At 41.7% G+C, this 16,141-nt stretch overlaps 5 protein-coding genes across 5 annotated transcripts; 1 reads left to right on the top strand and 4 right to left on the bottom strand.

Annotated features, from left to right (window-relative positions):
- Positions 1–635: 635 nt before the first annotated feature.
- On the top strand, positions 636–1,648 carry LOC116654706. Its single transcript, XM_032450650.2, has 2 exons — positions 636–1,268; positions 1,394–1,648. Exons 1-2 carry the CDS (start codon positions 657–659, stop codon positions 1,499–1,501), a joined length of 720 nt encoding a protein of 239 aa, XP_032306541.1. The 5' UTR covers positions 636–656; the 3' UTR covers positions 1,502–1,648.
- LOC6495698 (endocuticle structural glycoprotein ABD-4) lies at positions 1,619–2,366 on the bottom strand. Its single transcript, XM_001959361.4, has 3 exons — positions 2,273–2,366; positions 2,025–2,219; positions 1,619–1,930 (listed from the first exon to the last, which is right to left on the bottom strand). Exons 1-3 carry the CDS (start codon positions 2,282–2,284, stop codon positions 1,712–1,714), a joined length of 426 nt encoding a protein of 141 aa, XP_001959397.1. The 5' UTR covers positions 2,285–2,366; the 3' UTR covers positions 1,619–1,711.
- A 1,049-nt stretch (positions 2,367–3,415) lies between these two features.
- LOC6495697 (C-type lectin domain-containing protein 141) lies at positions 3,416–3,860 on the bottom strand. The gene has a single exon (XM_001959360.4). It carries the CDS (start codon positions 3,755–3,757, stop codon positions 3,509–3,511), a length of 249 nt encoding a protein of 82 aa, XP_001959396.1. The 5' UTR covers positions 3,758–3,860; the 3' UTR covers positions 3,416–3,508.
- On the bottom strand, positions 3,416–7,621 carry LOC6495696 (endoplasmic reticulum metallopeptidase 1). Its single transcript, XM_032450646.2, has 12 exons — positions 7,530–7,621; positions 6,954–7,476; positions 6,722–6,896; positions 6,573–6,657; positions 6,293–6,413; positions 6,073–6,227; positions 5,630–6,013; positions 5,390–5,570; positions 5,153–5,337; positions 4,948–5,091; positions 4,364–4,858; positions 3,416–4,306 (listed from the first exon to the last, which is right to left on the bottom strand). The coding sequence occupies exons 1-12, from the start codon at positions 7,551–7,553 to the stop codon at positions 4,139–4,141; spliced, it is 2,640 nt and encodes an 879-aa protein (XP_032306537.1). The 5' UTR covers positions 7,554–7,621; the 3' UTR covers positions 3,416–4,138.
- Positions 7,622–12,188: 4,567 nt separating this feature from the next.
- Positions 12,189–15,739, bottom strand: LOC6495695 (endoplasmic reticulum metallopeptidase 1). The gene is made up of 11 exons (XM_001959358.3): positions 15,007–15,739; positions 14,771–14,945; positions 14,627–14,711; positions 14,360–14,480; positions 14,151–14,305; positions 13,704–14,087; positions 13,472–13,652; positions 13,230–13,414; positions 13,030–13,173; positions 12,469–12,972; positions 12,189–12,404 (listed from the first exon to the last, which is right to left on the bottom strand). Exons 1-11 carry the CDS (start codon positions 15,698–15,700, stop codon positions 12,237–12,239), a joined length of 2,796 nt encoding a protein of 931 aa, XP_001959394.1. The 5' UTR covers positions 15,701–15,739; the 3' UTR covers positions 12,189–12,236.
- Positions 15,740–16,141: the final 402 nt, after the last annotated feature.

Below are 16,141 nucleotides of genomic sequence, written 5' to 3'. Positions count from 1 at the left end.
AGTGGTTCACTGAGTGGAAATCTAATTGCCACTGATCCGACCGGTGGTAACTTGATCAATTAAGCGTCATGCTTTACGACACGATTAATTCATAATTTGTTTGGAAAGCAGCTCTACGATTCCCTCGATTCGCGGGTGAATCGGCAGGTGCGTCTTAATGGAGATGAATCGCCTGAATCGTTGGAGCAGCTTTGACATTTCTTGGCGGTACCTTGAAGACATGGCTATCAGAAGTCGTCTGAGAGCCACACCAGACCATCGAAGACCATTTCGGCCAACTGCCTAAAAATAGGCAATCTTTAGTCATCAAATTCAAGCTTGAAAGGGCATCCAATAATGATCTCTTACGTATTTTTATTATATTTTATAAAAAATATACTAAGAAATCTTTTAATAGCTACAAAATGATAATAGTAGATTAGATAGATCTAGATTGAATAATAAAGACCCATAAAGATATTAACAAAAAGTTATATTCTATAAAGATATGCTTTGTAGGTACTTTTGTGTATATTTAATAAAAACTGAGTTCTTATCACCATTTCTTTTAATCAAATAAAAATATATTAGAGAGGAACATATAAAAGAGAGGTTTTGGTATAAATAGGCAATCTGAAGTTCCCCACTGCCAGTCGCGAAATAGGAATACTTTCGGCATGAGGAAAAAACCAGGTGTTCTATTTTTTGTGGTAGTTTTGACTTTAGTTGCGGAGAGGAAAGTTGATGATACTGTCTTTCAAAGGATTAACAAAGTTACGACTAGTTTGAACGAACTTCAAGATTCCATCAATAATTTGGACAACAAAACGAAGGGATTTTTGGACTTGGATCAATTACGGAGCTCGATCGAAGACACACGACTCAGTTACGTAGATTTTATGGATCCGGTGATCAAGTGGTGCTCCTCGATAAATGACACATTGAACTCTATCGCCTCCCACCCTAGCTCCGATCTTCTATCGGATACCGATGAGGAAATTGATTTAAAAAAGTCCATCATACGTTCTGGAAAGGAGAAAACCAACCTGTCACATTTCGGAGTTGTCAAACAAAGAACCTTGACAGTGGCTAACCACTTCCAGCACGGATTGGTTGATACAGTGCATGCTTTGAGGGGAGAGATCTACGAACCGAAAGTAAAGGAACTTGAATTGGCGAACAAAGAAATTGGAAAGGCCCAAAATAAAGTTTTCGGCATTCTACACCTGTTTCTTCAAGAAGAAAAGTATCTGATTGAACTCCGAGAAAAAATTGAATATGCCATTGAGGTGAGATCCATTAAAGGTTTCTTATTTATTTTCAAGGTTTTTAGAATAGATTATATGATATGATATGATATTTATCATATTCACCTAGCGCATTAATATTTGTTTATTTTTCATTTTTATTACAGAATTCCCTATTGCTGAATGATCCAATTGCACTAAACTATTTTCTGGGTTATGTACAAAATGTGAGAGAGAAGTGCCAGAGGTACACCAATGTGGAGTCTATTCTCTAAATTGAAATCCTCTTAGAAAGACTTTAGCTTTCATGATATAGTTGTGATTACCCATAGAACGTATGACTAAACTACCCACTGAAAACTATTAAAACTATTAAAAATCTTTCCAACCGCTTGTTGTGGTATGGCCAGTTTTATTGTTGATTCGCAAATGTTTTTTTAAATGAATGGAGTGAGTGGTAATAGAAATATCTGGATGGGGGTCCATTAGCCCCGTCGGTTGTTGAACCCGCCGCCACTTGGCTGCTCTTGGGGCGGAGGCGGCGCGGTGGCCAGGTAGGCGAGTGCCTTTTGAATCGCAGGCGGAATGGGAGGCGGGGTGGGCAGGTGATCTCCCTGCGGCTGGAAACCATTCTCGTCCGCCAGATAGGTTATCCGGATGGGTATGCCCTCGGGCGAAGTGTACATGAAGGAGCCCTGTGCGACCTTTATGCACCAAAAAAGTTGCAGAAGTTAATGGCAAATAGGCAAATTAGTATCCAGCCAAATGCCAAATAGTCTGGGCACGATTTCGACTCACCTGGCCGGCGTTGTCGGTGCCCGGGTTCTTGAGGTAGCCCTCCTCCTCGGCGTTGATCCCGTTGCCCGTCTCGTAGGAGTACTTGTAGGAGCCATCGAAGTTGACCTCCTGCTCCTGCCTGATGATGGGAATCTGGTCTCCTTGGGGCCTAGCTTGGACCACACTGATCAGCAGTACAACTGCTATGGCGAGAGCCTTCAACCAAATTAATTGTATTATTAAATACAATATGTACGAATCGGACTCACTGTGAATTGCATAGTTGTGCTGTCTAGTTGGGCTGTATATCCTTAAATCCTTGGGCTTCTGCACTGAACTCCACGCGATGTATTACTGTGGCCAGCAGAGGCATTCGTTTGCATATTTATACCCAAATCCATTGCGGCCTGAACTTTACAGTTGCCGAGATGCCAGTAACAAAAAAGCCAACCAAATTCACCAACACTCAGAGGCACTCACAGACTCGAGTATCCAAAGATTTACGAGTCTCGAGTGTCTTGCATTTTGAAGACCCACAAATCGGAAGCCTGCCTGGCCGGTGTCTAATGGAATCTTCCCATGGGGCGTTCATGAACCGAATCCACCCACAAGAGCACGACCTAACCGATCTGGGTTTACTGCCTTTGCTAATGCTTCTGCAGCAATTTGTCGAATAAGTTGTACACAAGACAGCCTGTCGATGGCACAGTGATGATTGAAAAGATGAGATATACATATAGATCTTTATAAAAAATATTAAGGTATCAATATTCTGTAAAAGTTAAAATTTAAACACTTTTTTGAAGAGCAGCAGTACTTTTGAACTTTAATATATATTTTATAACGAATTCCATTGGACCAAAGACCACCGTGCAGCACCTGTATTTAGTGGGGCGGTGGTACTTGGATCTGTTCGAGTCGTGTTGTACATGGCCAGCATGTGGCATTCATAACTCTTCCTCCACAACCTGTTGCATTCATTCGTACATCAATTTGTCAGCTCGGCCATTAGACATTTAACTCGAATGCCATTCGGGGGCCGTGTTTCGATCATCATTACTATGATGGTGATTATGAGTACCACCTGACCATGATCAGGTCTATCTGACTGACTGACTTACTGACTGACTGACTTACTGACTGACTGACTGACTGACTTACTGACTGACTCCCTGAATGTTGCAAGTGCCGCGTGACCTTTGTGGCAGGCGGGCAGATGTTTGCCCACCGAACAGGTCCGGCTAAACAAAAAAGGCGGTAATGAACGCCAGTTGAGCAAATGTCAATTACCCCGTGGTAGATGCGGATAGAGATACCAGAACCAGAACCCGAAGGCTACGTGAGATACTTAAAATCGATATGAGGGCGTTATGGAGGGAATAAATATTCAAGAGGCAGTCGACAGGTTGTTGTTTGTTTTTAGATTTGGTATATTTTTATTTTTTGGCTAATCGAGTGAGTTGGATTGGTTCCATGTGGCGGCATCTCTGGTCCAGGCGAGGGCTCTATCCGGTCTTCTTGTTGAAGAGCAGAGACAGGAGCTGCTGCTTGAAGGGCTTCGTGGTGGTGGTCTCGGATGTGCTTGTGTACGTAGGTGTGGTTGGAGAAGTGGTGTAGGTATAGGTGGTGGTCGAGGGCGACGAGGGCGTGGTCGGGGTGGTGAACGGAGCCGGTGGCGATGACGTACCAGTAGCGGTGCCAGCAGCAGCGATGGCCAGAACAGCGGCAAAGACAAGGACTCCAAGGAACTTCATGTTGTTAATTATTTGTGGTTCTTTTTTGGTAGCTGTGACTTGACAGATGAGCTGCTGAACTCTGAGTGTGTCTTCTGGTGGACCAGGGAGCACAATTTATACGGAAACACATCCGTACAATAATGGGTGGCAGGTGGCCTCCAGTTCCTCCAATGTTTGCACACGTGTTTCCATTCCCCGTATTCGGAGTGTCTTGGCGCGTCTTTTTGTTTGCCCCGACGTTGCATTGTGAAATGCAGCTTCCAATATTTAACCAAATGCCCCTACCGCCTCCCCACTCTCCCCTCTCTCTCACAACTACCATCAATGGGCAACCTTTTGTGTGTGTCAATGACTGTTAATGGTATCTTAGTGGGGCTAATGCAATTAATATGTACATTCCTAGAATATGTATCGCTCGTAGCTACTGGGCCACTCCACGGCGAAGGCGAAGTCCGGAAGCGTGGCCAGGAACTCACGGGTCAGGTCGTCCCTCTTGGCCGTGGGACTGAAGTAATGACCCGACACACCCAACTCGAATACAGGTTCATCGAACTTTCCGTTGTACTTCTGCAAGTTGGGAAAGGTTTTTGTTAAGTGATCTCATAAATCTTCACTATTACCTACCGAGAATTCTACGAAGAAATGGGTGGGTGAGCTGTCTATTCCGTAAGTGAGAAGGACGTTCAGCGGGGGCCTGTAGGTGGCAGGGTTCTCCAACATGCTATGGGCAAAGGTCCATCCCAGAATCTTCACGCCGTCCAGCGGCTGAAAGAAGAGACCCATATTCGGAGGCCCGCTCAGGAGGAACTCATACCGCACCTGGTAGCCATCGGAAAGCACCGTCTTGTTTAGGAGCTGCAGGGTGGTGGGATAAGGCAGTTCCACTAGTTCCTCGCGTGGCAGCCACAGAGCATGCTGGCGCGCAGTACAGAATCGGTAGCAGGGAAGACCGCACATCATCTCGTTGTCGTCACAGTCCTCACCCATGCGCACCAGTCCGGTGAGATTCATAGTTTTCCGGAGCGGAGCCTCCTTGTTGCGGTCGTTTAGGTGGAAATAGTAGCCCGAGTCCTCAAGGCTCATGGATCCATCGTACTCAAAGAAGCGCCGATGTACTTGCTGTTTCACAAACATCAAAAATGGTATATATTACGAAGTTATAACAAAAATATCTCCAAGCATTGTGTTTATGGCAAATTTTGACTCACCATGAAGTCCGCTCGCATTACATTTGTCTTGGGCCGGTAAGGGAAGCCCACATCCGAAACGGAGATCATGCAAAAAATAAACATAACTAAGGCCAGCCCACCCAACATGCAGTTTGGTCGCCGGAAGATATTAATCAATGGGGCCTACAAAAGCAACCATTTCAGATGTTTTCCACTAGAATCTATCATAGATTATAATAATTACCGCAAAAGATAAAGACAGGATCGTGCCGATTGCGACGAGGGCTGCAATAATCATATCCGGATTGGAGGAAACTCCAAAACGACCCACCATGGGTAGAAGAATTATGATGAACGTATGGAATAAGTAGGCATGGTACAGGAACGGAACTATCTGACTTAAGCCCAGTAATGCCGACCAGAGGTAGCCTGAAAAGGAGGTCTACTTAGCAGTGCCATAAAATGAGTCCAAGATCCTCACCTCTGCAATGCAAACGGCTTGCCAGGTTAATAATCAGAGATGCAACGTAGAATACAAGCGAGATCAGGAACAGATAGGCACTGCGGTACTTCAGAACCGTCAAGGACAGACACATTATGACCAAAAGGATACAGTTTGCATGTCCCACTATCTGCAGCTGATACGTGTGCGGGATCTTGAGCTGTAAACAATCAGAAGTTTAGAGATTTTTATACACACTCCTCCAGATGTACCACTCACACTGGGACGATGGGTCAGATAGAGGGTGACCGGCAGGACCAGACCGATCACCGAGGGACAAATATACAGGCCAATCACTAGCCAACTGTTACTGAAATAAGTCAGCGTTCGATCGCCGGCATCGTAGAAAACACTCATCAGCACGGGGAACAGCAAGGCCAGGACGATTCCAAACAGTGCCAGCAGGAAGAAGAGACCAAAGGCCCCGGCATAGGTGCCCAATGTCTGGCCAGATACCTTGGACATGCGCCACAAAGAGGCACACACAAAGATTATAGCCGCCACCGAGAAGGTGATGTTCAGAGCCACGCCCGTGGACTGCTGGTAATGCACGAAGAATAGGCCAATAAAGTCAAAGAATATGGCATGGCCCTCGGAGTAAGCCTTTAAAGTTAAGAAAAATTGAGGCAAAAAAATAAATTGGCAATTTCTAACACACCCACCAGCGTGTCATACATTTCCACCGATCTGGAAATACTCCTAACCAAGGCCAGCAGGTTATCGCCGGTATGCTGCAGGGAGTCACGTGACACCACAGTGTACCGATCGAATTCCGTGTGATAAACGAATCCATTATAGACGCCAGCCATATCCAGTCCTAAAAATATAGATCGTTAGGTCTGTGAATGCCGAAAGAGAAGCGCCTAGTGGGGGACAACTCACCTGGGACTACTCCGAAGTCGCGGAATATTCTAAAGTCCGTGTCTGAGGGAATAATGCCAGATTGGAACACCTCCTCCCCTGTGGTCGTGGCAAATGGATGAGGAGCACTGCTTCTGTAATGCTGCAATCGATAAGACTATAAGATTAGATTGCCAAATAAGTTGTTGAATCGCCAGACGTATGATATCACACATATCGGGAGAGGGCTGCTTAAAATAGATGAGTCACCGTGTGATTGGCACATTTTTGGGGAATCTTGACAGAATTCGGGGAAACTTACTTCCATGAGCCATGGATGATCAGGACCTCCCTGAAAGAGCATTTCTCGACCGCCAGCGCCACAAGAATCCATGTTGAGAAGAGCTCTAGCAGAATTAAAAGGATTATAGGAAACGGGTATTTGAACTTAATGTTCTGGGTACTCCTTACTTGCAGTTGGCGGCCCATCTGTGCTGGGTTATGAATCCGTGAGATCCCTGCATAGGCTGCTCCTCTGCGCCGTTGAAAAGAAATACAATGGGATGAAAGAATTCATCCTCGGATATGACAACCTGTCGCAAGACCTCCAGCATCACCACAACCATAGACACATCATCTCCGGCACCTTCACAAACCCCATCCATGGATAAGATATCACTGATTAAATTTATATATGACCTACCTGGGGCTCCTGGCTTGGTATCGTAGTGACTGTTTACCAGAAGATAGTTAGTACTATTGGAACTCTTAGTGCTCAACTTGACGAGAACGTTTTGCACCGCCTGATAGTGGTTTGTAAAGCCTTTGATTACATACGATCCGGAGACCCTCTGCACCTCCACTTCCATCTCGTAGAGGTCCTCCCGCATCAACAGCCGGATTTTTTCAATCTCGTCCAGAAGATATTTCACAACAGTAACCTCGTTGGGTGTATCGCCTACCAACCGCGGTCCTAGTAGGGATATTTCCAACAACTGGGCCTGGGCTCTCTCAGCCACAAATTTTCCTGGATTATCCGACTCCTGGGAGATCTTCAGTCCAGTGGGAAGGTTCTGGAAGAGCGGGTATATGACGGCGAAGAAGAGCCCCACCCAGAACAATAGGTAGGTGGGGGCATAGTACCAGGCAAAACGCTTTGTCGGCCTCCGTTCGCCGTCTACTTCGATGATCAGATTCTCTGAGCCCGTATCCGAAGGCAAATCACTCTATGAATTTTGGAAATTAGGATTTCTGATAAAATATATTCGAGTATATCCACCTTTAATTCAGGTAGAGCCACCATTTTGCCTCTCTGTAGATCTCTGTTCAATGCTTTCAAGCACCTTCCACGACTTGCGACACACGACTGACTTGTTCCACATCCTCATCCGCAATTTAAAAATTGTGCTTTGTGTTTATGATGTGATATGGTTGATATCTTCAACATAGTATAAAGATACTCGATATTTATGGCATTATGGCGCGTGTTATTCACACTTCCCCTATCAACATACGCTCGATCATACCAATCAAAAAATTTTGGCAATGTCGCCGATAAATTCCCACTCCTGACGATTATTCTGGGCCCTCAAAGTCAGTGCCCACGACGTGATTACCCCAAAAGCCGAAATCATAACCGCTGACTTTGGCCCCATATCGTAATCGGTTTTGTTGGCTATAGCGGATCATATAAAAAAACCTCTTGACGAGGTAAAGTACCGGTGACGAACCTGCATGCGAAACCCAAAATATCTGATATCAATTTTAGTGACGATAATATGCTATATAGGTGTACAAAATTGCATATAAAAAATATTCTTGTTCGGCACGTGACTGATTTGTTTTTTGTTTTTCTTGCACGTGCCGAACAAGAATATTTTTTATATGCAATTTTGTACACCTATATAGCATATTATCGTCACTAAAATTGATATCAGATATTTTGGGTTTCGCATGCAGGTTCGTCACCGGTACTTTACCTCGTCAAGAGGTTTTTTTATATGATATCAGTTGTTTTTTTGTATATATTGATCTTCAATTATTTAAAACAGAACGCATAATATATAGAATATATATATATGGAAGTAACCTCTGGACAGGCGATTCACACAGTTAGCAATACTTTAATTGTAAGGATAAACATCAAAACTCTTTTTTTTTAACTCTATAGATTTTGAAATTCAAGAAGGTGGAAAATTTAAAAACCTTTCCATAGACGTAAAGAATTTTTCGATAGCTTCAGTGGCTCTGAAGTTATACGTATTTTTAATTTACAAAGGTTTTGGAATTTGGTTAGTTTAAAAATTTTAATTAAAAATTTGCCCAAAAATGTATTTAAGATCCAACATTTTTTCGTAGTTGTGGGAAACCAATTTTTTTTAACAAATTAACAGATGAGAGGCCTATCCTTATGAGAGTTCCACTATATAATAAATTATAAAAAAAAAACAAAAAAGGAAAGCTAACTTCAAGCGGAGCCGAAGTTGAAATACCCTTGCAGTTAAGCAGAAGCTTATATTATTATTATATATATCGGATCCTATATAGTTGTCCGATCCTTATGAGAATTTCACCATCAACAAAATTTCTAATACAAATATTGGAAACACCCCAAGCATCTTTAAAAATAGAAAGGTTGTGCCATTTCCGATCGTTCAGTTATATGGCAGGTAAAGGATATAGTTGGCCGATTCTTATGAACATAGGATTAGATTGCCCAAAACGGAAACCATAAAAAGTCCCATCATTCTAGCTTCAAAAACAACAAAGTTAAGCCAATTATCCTAATAAAATTTTGCAAATCGGATAAGATTGCCCAAAATGCAATCTGTACTAAGTTCCTTCCTTCTAACTTATAACAAAAAAAAAATTTATGGCATATCCGATCAATCATATAATAAACATGTATTATATATTAAAAAAAAATGCGCAAAGATAAAAAATTAAAAAAAAATGGAAATTACGTTTTTCCAGTTTTTCTAGTTAAACCAATTGTTGAATGTAACAATTTATTTTGGGTGTGCGATATAAAATAATAAATATTAGAAAAGTATTGGCGGAGTTGGTTTGCCTGGTTTTTTTTTAGCTTTTAATCCATGATTTGGCCCAAAACGGTGGTGGCTGCATTTATTTATATGCATTATATGCTCAGTAGGGGCATATGCATATGCAGTAGGGGCATATACAAGCGTTCTACTCATAAAATTTTGCATTCTTCTCATTAAGACATGAGACACTGAAACATACAGCAGAATTACATCAAAATTTCCCATCAAGCAAAAAAGTTCGAGATTAGCCGAGTGGAGAGTTTCTAATACGGGAGGGCCTGAGTTCTAATCCTAGTTGAGTCAATGTTTACGTTTTACTTTTTAAGCCCTTTTTTATTTGGATTTTATTTTTGAAATATTTGAAAATATCTTATGTACAAACTTTCATAAGGATGGGCCGACTATATCCTATAGCTATCATAGAACGATCGGAATTGGCATAACTTTGGTGTTTTTTAAGTTAGAAAGATGGGACTTGGTACAGATTCCATTTTGGGCAAAATAATCTTATTGGCCAAATTTCATAGGGATCGGCCAACTATATCCAATAGCCGCCATATAACTGAACGATCGGAAATGGCACAACTGCAAGGATATATCAACTTCGGCTTCGCCCGAAGTTAGCTTTCTTTTCTTGTTTTTCTTTGGGACCTCAAGATTGGTACCTCAACCGACCCGTCCGACATTTCTTTCAGAAGTTATTCAAGAAATTAGATTTTTACAGCTTTTTCAAAAAGTTGTAGAACAATAATTGCTCATATCATATGAGTCATATGACATTAACAAAAATCTCCAATTTTATTCAGTATTGCAAAGAAAAAAATATAGACAAACAAACCCACTGGCTTAATTTAAAAAAAACTGTAAAAATCGAATTTCTTGAATAACTTCTGAAAGAAATGTCGGACCGGGTCGGTTGAAGTACCAATCTTCTGAGTCTTCTCATTAAGACATGAGACACTGAAACACAAAGTAGAATTACATCAAAAGTTGCCATTAAGCAACAAAGTTCGAGGATAGCTGAGTGGAGAGCGTCGTGGTTCCTAACACGGAGGGCCTGGGTTCGAGTCCAACTTGAGTCAATGTTTACGTTTTACTTTTTTAAGCCCTTTTTTATTTGGATTTTATTTTTAAATAAATTATCTAAAATCTGAAAAGATATACTCCATATTTTTTAGGGTATAGACCAAATATATGCAGACTCCAAAAAGCAAAGTTGCCAATCAAATACACACACATGTATAAGTAAATGCAAGCTTCACAGGAGGCTGCACAAAATGGGTAGCTGCACTTACAGGACTATATCTTGAGTTAACGGATTTTGCCAGATATGAGCGATATGTCAAAAGTTGCGTCATCTCAAAAGCTATCTACACGTGCAAAAAAAAAAAAGGGTCAGTCGACTAAATTTTGAAAAATAATTTTTTTTCTTAAAAAAAAAGTTTATTTTCAGTGTATTTTTTTTTGTGTGCTATATAGACGTTTGGTCCCAAAGAAAGTGAAATAGATATTTAAAAACCCCTTTCAACGGTGTAAAGCTCTTTTTAATATCTTTCTTAATTATAAAGTTATGCATTTTTTCATTAACAAAGTTTTTTTAATTTTTTTACGTAAGCTTAAGGTATTTCAAAAAGTTGTAGAACAATAGTTGCTCATATGATAGTAACAAACATTTTCCAATTTTTTTCAGGATTTTTAAGATAAAAATAGTGCAAACAGACAAACCGACAAACCGACGCAAACTGGCTTCATTTTGAAGAAGAAGAAAAAATTGAATTTTTCGAATAACTTCTGAATGAAATGTTGGATCGGGTCGATTGAGGTACCAATCGACGCGTATTTAGCTCTAGAATGCGAATATATGAAAATATTCTATCTGGGGACTAAAATGTGTCCACCAGCCCCACTTTAGTGATAAAAATTTTTTTTACTTTCACCCTAATTTCTCCCAAACCAAATAACTTTTGGAATATGTTTCGACAAAAATTATCTAATTGAAACAATACCTTTCGATTGGTATATCATTCATTTAGATCGGTTGCCTACAGAAAATTTTTAATTCTTCGGCTATATATAGAGTTTCCTCGCGCACGCCTAGGCATGCAGGTCGTCACCTCGTGGACTTCCGTCCACAGTGATTTTAATTCTTCGGCTATATATAGAGTTTCCTCGCGCACGCCTAGGCATGCAGGTCGTCACCTCGTGGACTTCCGTCCACAGTGATTTATTCATTTATGAGTTTGCATCTGGTCGACAGGGCCCAAAGTCAAGGCTATAATTCGCACCCCCTTACCCTTGGGGTTTTACCAATAGGGTTTTATAGGGTCTACTAGATAAACCCCAAATCATGGTTTCAAAGTCTGTGCAAGTGCCTTTTAATTGGTGTTTAGTAGAAAAGGCACCCCAAGGTAGTTAGTGTCTTTTTATAAGATCATAAGCTGGTTGCTTTAATGGTCAGATAAAAATCTGTCGTAATCCTGAACTAAAAAATAGAGGTAGGGCAATATCTTGGAAGCCACAAGCTCCTTAGAGATCAAAAGTACAGATTCTTATCGTCGATATAACGAAAGACATCTGTAAATGTTTCAAATACAAGAAAACCATCAAAGTCTTGTTAAAAACTGCGACATTATGAAATCTTGTGATTATGCGTGTTATTTATTTGATTTTATCGCATATCGTTAAATGTCCAGACGAATATTCTTATCGTTTCACATCTTCCAGGGCTATTTCCATTTAAGATCCATAAATTCGACTTTTGATAAATTCAAAAGCTTGACCAATATTCGGGTTTTGCGTTTTAATTTGTTGTTTGATTGATTCTAAAAAAAATAATTAATTTTTATCCAAAAACCTTATTGACATTTCCTGAACTCATCTAAAAATAATTTCTTTACAAATATATTTATTCTCTTGGAGTATTTTATTTTCAAGTCTTTTTAAAATACAAATCGTTGATAGGAAGTTGGCCACTCCATAGGATGGGCAAAGTCTGGAAGATCCTCTATAAACTTCTGGGTAGCTGCATCGCGTTTACTCAGATGACTCATATAGTGCCCCGAAAGGCCCAACTCAAATACGGGCTCATTGTAGTTACCATCGTCTTTCTAAAATATTAATATTTTCCATTGGTTTTCTGAATTTAAAAAAAGAATTCCTAAAACTACTAACCGTCAGCTCAAAGTTAAAACGAATGGGAGAATTGTCACTGCCATAGCCTATGAAAATGTGATATGGTGGCTTGTAGACTGACGGGTTGTCCAGCATTCCCTGAAGAAAAGACCACTTCAGCATCTTTACACCATTCAGGGGCAGTATGAAAAGACTCATCCTTGGTGGCCCAGAAACAGAGAATTCGTAGTAAACCCTGGGATCGGATTCGTTGCCCAGGAGGGTCTTGTTTAAAAGATCGAGCACTGGAGTTCCTGGCAGATCAACGGGCACATCTCGCTTCAACCAATGCGCATCTTCGACAGTATCACACCAGCGATGGTTGAAGCACGGCATGCCACACTTCATATGAATCTTACACGCCTCATCCACGCGTGTGAATCCTGTAAGATTAATCCTGTCCAGCAGTGGAGACTCTAAGCGTCGGTCCTGTAAATCAAAGTAATAGCCGCTATCCTCCAAGCTAAGACTTCCATCATATTCATAGAATTTCCGATGAACTTCCTATAACAAGGAATTTATAAACGAGGTTCTTATTAAAAACTATCTCAGGATACCCACCAGGAAATGCAATCGCATTACATTGGTCTTTGCTCGGTAGGGGAATCCCACATCCGACACCGAAATCATACAGAATATGAACATGACCAAGGCCAAACCACACATCATACTCTTGGGCCGTCGGAAGAGGTTCAGCAATGGGGCCTATAATTTAATTTATCTGTTAGTAGCGTAAGAAGAGAAATACGCAAAGTACTTACCACAAAGACTAACCCCAGTATAGTGCCCAGAGCACACTCCAGCGATATCAGAAGGTCGGGATTAGCGGTCATGCCTTTGCGACTTGTCATGGGAATAGTGATAACCAGGAGAGCGTGAAACAAGTAGGTGAAGTAGAGGTAGGGCAGTACCTGACAAGCCGCAAGCACCAGACTCCAAAGGTGGCCTAATGAGATTAGATGTGTCACTATTGGCTTAACGTCTGAAAGTCTCTGGGTCTTACCATTATCGTGCAGGCGACTGGCCAAGTTTATAATCAGAGCACCAACGTAGAAGAAAACACAAATCATGAACAGATAGGCAGTGCGAATTCCAGCAGCAGTCAGAAGAATGCACAGCACCGCCATCAGAACACAGTGGGCATGACCAACGATCTGCACCCGATAGCTATGAGGTATTTTTTCCTAAGGATCATAATTCTGTTAATATAGCCATGACAGAATAAAGTATTATACACTGGGTCGCAGAGTCAAGTAGAGGGTGGAGGGCAAAACCAGTCCAATCGACGAAGGACAAACGAAAAGCCCAATTACCAGCCAACTATTACTGAAGTATGTCATGGTTCGATTGCCGGCATCGTAGAAAACGCTCATCAGAAGAGGAAAAGCCAGGGCCAGGAGCACACCCAAAATGGCCAGGAGGAACTGCATGCCAAAGGATCTGGCATAAGTACCCAGCCGGCGATCTGTGACCTTTGACATGCGCCACAGAGACAAAGAAACGAGAAGAATGGCTCCCAAGGAGAAAGAAATATTTAGAGCAATTCCCGTAGATTCCGTGTAATAGACGAAAAACAGTCCCAGATAATCAAAAAACACCGAATGACCCTCTGAGTGGGCCTGAAACGAAACAATTAATTAAATCAAAGATAAGTTTAGACTCAAGAGTCTCCTTTGACTTACCGCCGTATCGTACATTTCCTCGGCGTTGGAGAGGCTCCGGACCAGACCATAAACATTATCGCCAGTGTTCTGAAGTGATCCTCGAGATATCACTTTGAAGCGATCGAACTTGGTGTGATACACAAAACCATTATAGCAACCCGCTAAGTCCAAACCTATTTCCGAAAAAACACCAGTGAAGTTTCACAAAATAATGGGCAACTCCTTACCAGGCACTGGTCCAAAGTCACGAAAGATTCGAAAATCTGTATCGGAAGGAATCAGATCCGCCTGGAAAATTTCCTCCGCCATTGTTGTGGCAAATGGATGCTTGGAGCTTTTTTTGTAATGCTGTTTTGTGGAATACAAGCGATTTTTATTAGATATCGGTTTTATGGTGGCGATTAGATAAGAAAGTAATTAAAAACCCATTGCTTCGAGGCTTTATGATTGCCCATTAAGATAACTATCAAGTGGAGTGCACGATTTTGGCTTACCCGCATTAGCCAAGGATGGTTGGGACCCCCCTGGAACAGAATTTCACGTCCGCCAGCACCGGCCGAGTCCAGGTTTATTAGAGCCCTGATTTGATTAGAATTCGAAAATCGATCAGAGATTAGGAAATCAATTTCAACACCCACTTGCAGTTGGCCGCCCATCGATGATTGGATATGAAGCTATGCGATCCATGGAAGGGTTGTTCCTCGGCTCCGTTGAACAGGAATACAATTGGATGGAGGAAAATCTCCTCGGAAATGGCCATCAAACGCAAGGTCTCCAGCATGGCCACAATCATAACCTCAGAATCACCAGTTCCTGAAAAGAAGTATGAACTTCAAGAATCTCTAAAAGATTTTGAAGAGATTGCTTTACTAACCCACACTGCTCGGCTTGGAATCGTAGTGACTGTTCACCAGCAAGTAGGATGAACTATTCGAGCTCTTACAACTGAGCTTAACCACCACGTTTTGGATACCCTGGTACATATTGATCATTTGCCAATGGAGAAAGGCCCCACTGGATCGCTGTACGTCCACCTCCAAGTCATACAAATCACTTCTCATCGATTGGCGGACTTTTTCAATTTCCTCAAGCAGGAGTTCCACCATTAGAACCTCAGTCACATAGTCCCCGGCAATCTTTGGTCCCATCAGATCCAATTTTAGGAGCAAGCTTTCTGCTCGCTGGGCAATGAAGGTATTGGGCAGATCGGACTCCTCCTCCAGCTTGACTCCGGTTGGCAGGTGATTGAAAAGTGGATGGACCACCGCGAAAAAGAGTCCAACCCAGAAAAGCAAGTACACTGGGGCATAGTACCAGGCTAGCCTCTTCTGGGACTTGTTTTTCTCTCTCAAATCCGAGTAGCTGCCATCTTCTGGATCAATCTTTTCGGTGGCCAGTTGCAAAGTGCTTTTCTCGAGTCCGTTAAAGGCTTCCACAGGACTTGCTTTGTTCAAGAATTCCTCTTCTTGAGTTGTGAGTTCCAAGGTGCTCTTCTCATCCAATCCTGGGAATGTTTCTGCATGCTCCAAGTCATTGTCCTCCACGAAAGCCTCATTGGGTTTTTCCATTCTTCTGATTTCTGGCTCAACAGAGCCACGCGCGAGACTGAATAAACCGCAGAAAATCTTATCAAATTTAAACCTTTCTGAGACTCCTTTATCAGATCAGATTTGCTATCTCAGCCACAAAATACAGGGTAACTTTCGAATTGCATACTCTGCTGCAGACCCCAATATACATATTTATGATGCCATAAGCATAAATAGTTTATAATCCCTTGAAAGCTAAAGTCTCAGGCAATCTCCATGGAGCCAAGCGATTGATTTATTTTCGGAACAAGGCATCTGGACATCTTCTCCCCTAGAAACCGGACCAATCTAATCGCGCTAGTCCCTATTAAAAGTTATCAATATGATCCAATAAAATTTACGATTTATATCGATTTTATGAACCCTAAATCAAGAAAAGCATATATTTTTTTTAAATTTTTTCGATAAGAACAGAAACGT

Source organism: Drosophila ananassae, chromosome 3L (assembly GCF_017639315.1).
Source record: "Drosophila ananassae strain 14024-0371.13 chromosome 3L, ASM1763931v2, whole genome shotgun sequence".
Classification (NCBI taxonomy): Eukaryota; Metazoa; Arthropoda; class Insecta; order Diptera; family Drosophilidae; genus Drosophila; species Drosophila ananassae.
The sequence above is the reverse complement of the archived record's forward strand: the minus strand, read 5'-3'. Positions and strand labels throughout refer to the sequence as shown.